Source organism: Eptesicus fuscus, chromosome 3, assembly GCF_027574615.1.
Source record: "Eptesicus fuscus isolate TK198812 chromosome 3, DD_ASM_mEF_20220401, whole genome shotgun sequence".
NCBI lineage: Eukaryota > Metazoa > Chordata > Mammalia > Chiroptera > Vespertilionidae > Eptesicus > Eptesicus fuscus.
The window spans coordinates 32,803,927-32,809,873 of NC_072475.1; the positions used below are offsets into that span (position 1 = coordinate 32,803,927).

Here is a 5,947-nt window from a genome sequence, read left to right on the forward strand (position 1 = left end):
AGGAGACTGGAAGTCCAAGTAAACATATCTATCAGATAAGCAGTGGGATGTAAACAGCAAGACTAATTTGAAGACAGAACATGGCATAGGCATTTTGAAATGAATAGCTGTAAGATTCAAGAATGAAATAACTAACTTGAACATCACTAAGAAATAGCATTTAAGGGATTCTGAATTTTTCAGCATTTGAAAATTTTCTATGTTCATTAAGTTCCTATAAAGCTTTCCAGAATCTGTTATAAATTATTCCTTTATTCACAAATCAAAGCCTTATGGTTGACTTAAGTATTTTTGTTAAGCCAAATAAGGCAGTTTGTGATTTTCTATAATTTTTATAAAGTTTCATTTCCTGAATATTATCACATATAATTCACCTAGTTTTAAAGTGCAAATTATATTACTTTTTTTGCATCTTATATTTCATATCCATTTCCTTCCAAGCATGAATAGAGCATTCAGGTGTGATTTAGGGGATTCATCATGCTAAAACTCTGCAATGCTTATTTTGCAATAAAAACATTTCAGGAAATGAGTATTAATTGTTAAACATTTTATAAGGTTAACAACAATTTTACATGTACTCTAGAGCTGAACTATCCAATACAGTAACTACTAGCCACATTTGGTCACTGAATACTTGAATTTTTAATTTTAATTCATTTTAAAACTTGTAATAGTTTTAGTTATTGGAAAAATTTTACATGTATTTGAACAACTTAGGTTTATAAATCTACTTTCTCATCTGCAAATTTTATGAAATCTAAATACAGCAAGTATTACTGATGAAAACTTAATGTCCAAATTAAAGTGCACTGTAAATGTAAAAACCAGATTTCAAAGACTTTGCATTAAAAAAAAGAACGTAAAATTATTCTTAATAATTTTATATTGATTGCTTCAGTATCTTGCATTATATTTCTCTTGGACAGCACTGATCTAGAGCGATATGAAAATTGCTAGTTTTAAAAAGACATGTTTTAAATTTTTAACTTTAATTTCATTCTTTTAATCACATTTTTATCATTATGAAAAAGTAAATCAGATTTAGTATTTATCCAGTAAGAAGTACCCTAATTGCCCTCTCTGCACCTTCTCTCTTCTCCAAATTGCAAAGCCTTTGCTAGCACCAACAGCAAAACGCAAAATCACAGGTAGTGAATATGCAGAAATCGTGTATGAGAGCACTGATGAGTGTGCCATCAAATTAAACCTCTCACACACTACAAACTCCATCTTTTTTCCCCTCCCAACTGTTTCCAGACCTATCTCTCCCCAATTCCAACGTTAACCTTCAACTTCCTCCCAAGTTCTGCTGTGCTATGGTCTCCAGTGCAGAATAGTAAGCGATGACTCTGCTCAGCGATGTGTTCGGTCTTGTATGAATACTAGATTCTGTCCAGGCCCGAGAACTTTCATCCTTCAGGGTGGAGAGCTTCCTCTGGGAGAAAGGTTCGAATCCCAAAAGTTTGAACACTGCCACCCGGTACTTCTTGGACATGATGTTGTACAGAATAGGATTGATGGCAGCGCTGAGGTAGAAGAGGACAAAGGACACCAGGTTGCAGTATTGGCTGATCTGAGCAATCTCCAGGGAGCCAGGCTCGAAAGACTTGGAAAATAAGTATCGTCCTACGTGGAAGGGCAGCCAGCAGAGGATGAAAGCAAACACCACGACAGCTAAGAGAACAATGGGAGAGTGAGCATCAGTTCAAGAAATGTCACAGAACATCACATTTTACTGGGAAGACAGTTTTGTTTTGATTCTATATGGTGTGACCATTGACTTCAGAGAACCGTTATGTTCTTCCCTTTCTACTTGCTACATTTTCACCAAGATTGAGTCTGTCTGGATCAACAGTTCAACCATTTTTACTGAGCTTCCCAGTCTTTTCTATATAACAACTTTTTTTAGCGATTTTGTGATTGGATGTATATACTGACTCAACTGACTAGACCATTTATTCACAGGAATCCACCATTTTACATGTGTCTGACACAACTAAACACATGTGAGTAAAAGTGTTGAACTCAACAATAACTGTCTGTCAGGGTTCCCTGAGGAATGGATTCCTCTGATGTGATATAGACTCATTAAATTAAAATCTCTAGCGAGGAGACCAGGACACCTGTGTTTTTGTTTTTTTTTCTGTTCTTTTTAAAGTTTCACAGAGGACAGAATATGCAGTCTGGATTGAGAACCTGAGATGGATGATTCTTTGTCACCTACAATAGCCATAAGTGTGGTATAAAAGCCCATAAAACCAACTAACAATAATTATCAGCCAACCAAGTCTTCATTTTGCCCATTTTTTCAAGACCACTGCATTTCTAGATTAAGTTTTTAAAATTCTGAAATCAGAGGAAAATTAACAAGATCTTTTAGCCCTTGTAGTACTTTAGTGATGCCCTTCAAATTCTCAAGGCAAAAGAAAATTAACATTGGTGTTGGTTCACCAATGAGGATAATTATTGGCTTAAAAATAAAATGGGAGAAAATGATTAAAGTTATTCTCAAAACTAAGTTGCGTAGTAGCAACTGACTGCCACAGTAGCCATGGGGATATGAGAGGCCCCTGGAGGGCACTAGTAGGTTTACAATCTATTAGTCACATTGGGAGAATCACTGGCCTAGACAATGACAATTTGGGGAATTCTTTGAATAAACAATCACTTTAATATACAGGATTCCAAGAATTGTAAAATTACAAATACAAATCATCTTGGAATGGCTTGTAAGCATATTAAATATGCAAATGCAGGAGTGGGCAAAATTAGGTTACAGTTGTGAGTATGCGAAACAGTTTATTCGTGTATGGTTACTTACTAATTATTGTATTATTTTCCATGCAAGAATAAACTGTTTTGCATACTCACAAATGTAAACTCTGTATTGACTGTAATGTCCAAATAATAAAGGGTACAGACTTTAGTTCTAGAAAAGCAAGTAGAATTAATATTTTGCTTGGATGTGAAGACATTCTGTATTACTTCACTTGTACCAAATACATATAAAGAGTTGAATTCAAACAGCACATACTCGGCAGACTCTCTAGTTGGGACACTAACTACAAACGTTCCCTGAAGGACCATTTGGGGAGGAACTGTAAGGCCTGCTGACTTCTAAAAAGTGTCCCTTTCTCATCCTGGAAGCCTGCCTATCCTAGGCTGTCCTTGGTTATGGTAGGCTTTTCTACCTGGAAAGACAGGAATCGTGGAAAGAAATGGAGACGCCAGCATTGATTTGTCACGACTTCCTCACAACGCTGTACAAACAGGAGCAGGGTAAACAGAACTGATTCGATTATTTGATTGGAAAAAATGCTGGGCATGAAGCAAATCACAACGTTGAAAGAAAAATGAATCGTCTCTGACAGAATCATCCGAATTGACCAGGTCTTTGGTTAAATTTACCACTGAATACTTCCTAGGTTTTCTGCCTGCTTTTCTTAGTGTAACTGAGATATCCACAAATTCTATTGAGGCAGGAAGCTTAACCTCACCTTTAACATCCACAGACCACAATAGATTTTTATAAAACATCTCAGTTTTGAAGCAAAGTTTCTGGGCTGGTATAAAACTCATTTTAGGGAAATACATGGGCACTGCATGTTTCCATGAAAGAGAGAAAGGAAAGCTGGGAAGAAAGAGACACAAAGAGATAGAGATCTAAAAAGAGTCAAGACTGTGACAAAGTTAGGAAGAGGGGGCGGGGGGAGATTGAAGGAGAAAGGAATGGAGAGAGAGCGAGAGCGAGAAAGAGAGAGAGAGAGAGAGAGAGAGAGAGAGAGAGAGAGAGAGAGAGGGAGGAAAGGAGGGAAGGAGGGAGAAACAGATATATAAAAACAAGAGCACAAAAGTTTTTTTAAAAAAATCCTAGAGAGAGAGAGAGAGAGGGACATACGCACGACAGAAAATGTAGGAGCCCAAAGGGAGAGCTCAGAGCAGAAACAGGAGAGAAAGAATAACTGAGAGACTCACAGGGTGACAGAGATGGAGAGGATCTAGAGAGAGGTAGAGAGACAGGAGAGAGAGGTAGAGAGACAGGAGAGAGAGAAACAGGAGAGGGAGGCAGAGACTCAGGCAGAAGGGAGAAAGGCTGGGGAGAGGAGGGACCGGGAGAGAGCTGGGGGATGCGCCGAGACCCACCCAGCATTTTCACTGTTTGCTTGTGGTTCTGGTCCCTGAGCGAGTTGGCCACGGCCTCGCCGCGCCGCCGGCGCCACAGCTTCCTGCCGATGAGGCTGTAGAGGACGGTGAGGCAGAAGACGGGCAGGAAGAAGAAGACGCTGGACACCCACACCATGACGGTGAGCAGCCCCGAGCTCACGGCGAACTCGGTGGCGCGGCACTCGTTGGTGTCCCGCGGGTCGGTGCCGTTCTCGTGCTCCACGCCCACCAGCACGAAGATGGGCCCGGCGCTGCAGAAGGCCACGGCCCAGATGACCAGGATGACCAGCTTCACGCGGCCCTTGGTCACCACCACCTTGGCCCGCAGCGGGAAGCAGATGGCGAAGTAGCGCTCGACGCTCAGCGCGGTGATGGTGAGCACCGTGGCGTAGGTGCAGCTCTCGCTGACGAACTGGAAGAGTTTGCAGAGCAGGTCGCCGAAGTTCCAGGGCCGGTACTGCCAGAGGCGCACGAGGTCGAGGGGCATGCAGAGGAAGATGAGCAGGTCGGAGAAGGCCATGCTGGACAGGTAGAGGTTGGTGGTGGTGCGCAGCTCGCGGAAGCGCGACACCACCAGCATGGTGAGCAGGTTGCCCGCGATGCCCACCACGAAGAGCGCCACGCAGGTGGCCGTGACGCCCGCCAGCAGCGGCGCGGGGAAGAGCGGCAGCAGCTCGTCCGCCAGCGAGTCGTTGTCGGGGGGCGCGTCCCAGCCCAGGTCCGGCAGCGTGAGGTTGGGGCCCGGCTCCTCCATCAGCGTCGCGTTCCACATGCCGCCGGCTCCGCTCACACTGGCTCCGGGATGGTGAGGCGGCGCCGAGCTGGACCCGCTGGTCCGGGAGGAGGTCGCCTTAGGCGCGAGAGAGTGCGCGGGAGGAGCGGGCGCGCAGGGAGGAAGCTTGGTGAGGAAAGAGAGAAAAGTGAGAAGCAGGAGCCGAGGGGGAAGGTGACATTGAGAGCTTGGGGCGGGGAGGAGTGGGGAAAGGGAGGCTGGGACACACACACACTCACACACACACACACACACACACACACACACACACACACACACACGGTGAGAACAGCGACCCACCGGCTCTTTCTGGAGTCTCCCCTTTCCTCCAGCCTCTACCCCCCAAAGTCGCTCTCCCAGCCCAGCCTCGGCCAGACCTCCACGCACGTACCTGTCACCGGGGCAGCCCCGTCAGCCCTGCTTTGCCTCCGCGTTCTCGCTCCAGCTGCATCTCGCACTTGCCCACGCGTCCGGGTGTGGGGACTTGGGAGACCCCGCCGCACTGCGAAACGGGGAGCGCGAGGGGCAATCTCCCCAGCACGGGGCGCTGCCTGGCTAACGGGGCCCAGAGGGCTGGTCACACCGGGGTAGGGGCGGGGGTGGTGGGGGCGGCGGGGACCATGCCTGCGGTTCTCCCTCAACAATGGGGGGTAGAAATTGGCTCTGGACCTGGTGGGGAGAAGCGAGCGTGCCCAACTGAACTTGGAAAATGGGGGTAGGGAGTGGGAAAGAGGGACCTAGTGTTCGTATTTCAACCGGAGAGGAGACCGGTGCGCACCTGGCAAGAGCATCACTTAGTCCCGGAGGCGAAACAGGCCGAGAGACGCGTGGCCACCTGTTCAAGGTCACACAGCGAGTTAGGCACTCTGAGACTAGACTTGGACTGAGTGCCAAGGGGCAAGATGCGTGCCTGACTGTTCTGAACCCCAGTCCTTGGTCCTCCGAGTCGGCGGAGGTAGGGGAAAGGCTGTGTAGATTACTTTTGCCTGATGCAGACCTCGGGGAGAG

General features: G+C 46.0%; 1 protein-coding gene across 1 annotated transcript; it reads right to left on the reverse strand.

Moving 5' to 3' along the window:
- Positions 1-1,291: 1,291 nt before the first annotated feature.
- On the reverse strand, positions 1,292-4,939 carry GHSR (growth hormone secretagogue receptor). The gene is made up of 2 exons (XM_008142377.3): positions 4,147-4,939; positions 1,292-1,677 (listed from the first exon to the last, which is right to left on the reverse strand). Exons 1-2 carry the CDS (start codon positions 4,937-4,939, stop codon positions 1,292-1,294), a joined length of 1,179 nt encoding a protein of 392 aa, XP_008140599.1.
- Positions 4,940-5,947: the final 1,008 nt, after the last annotated feature.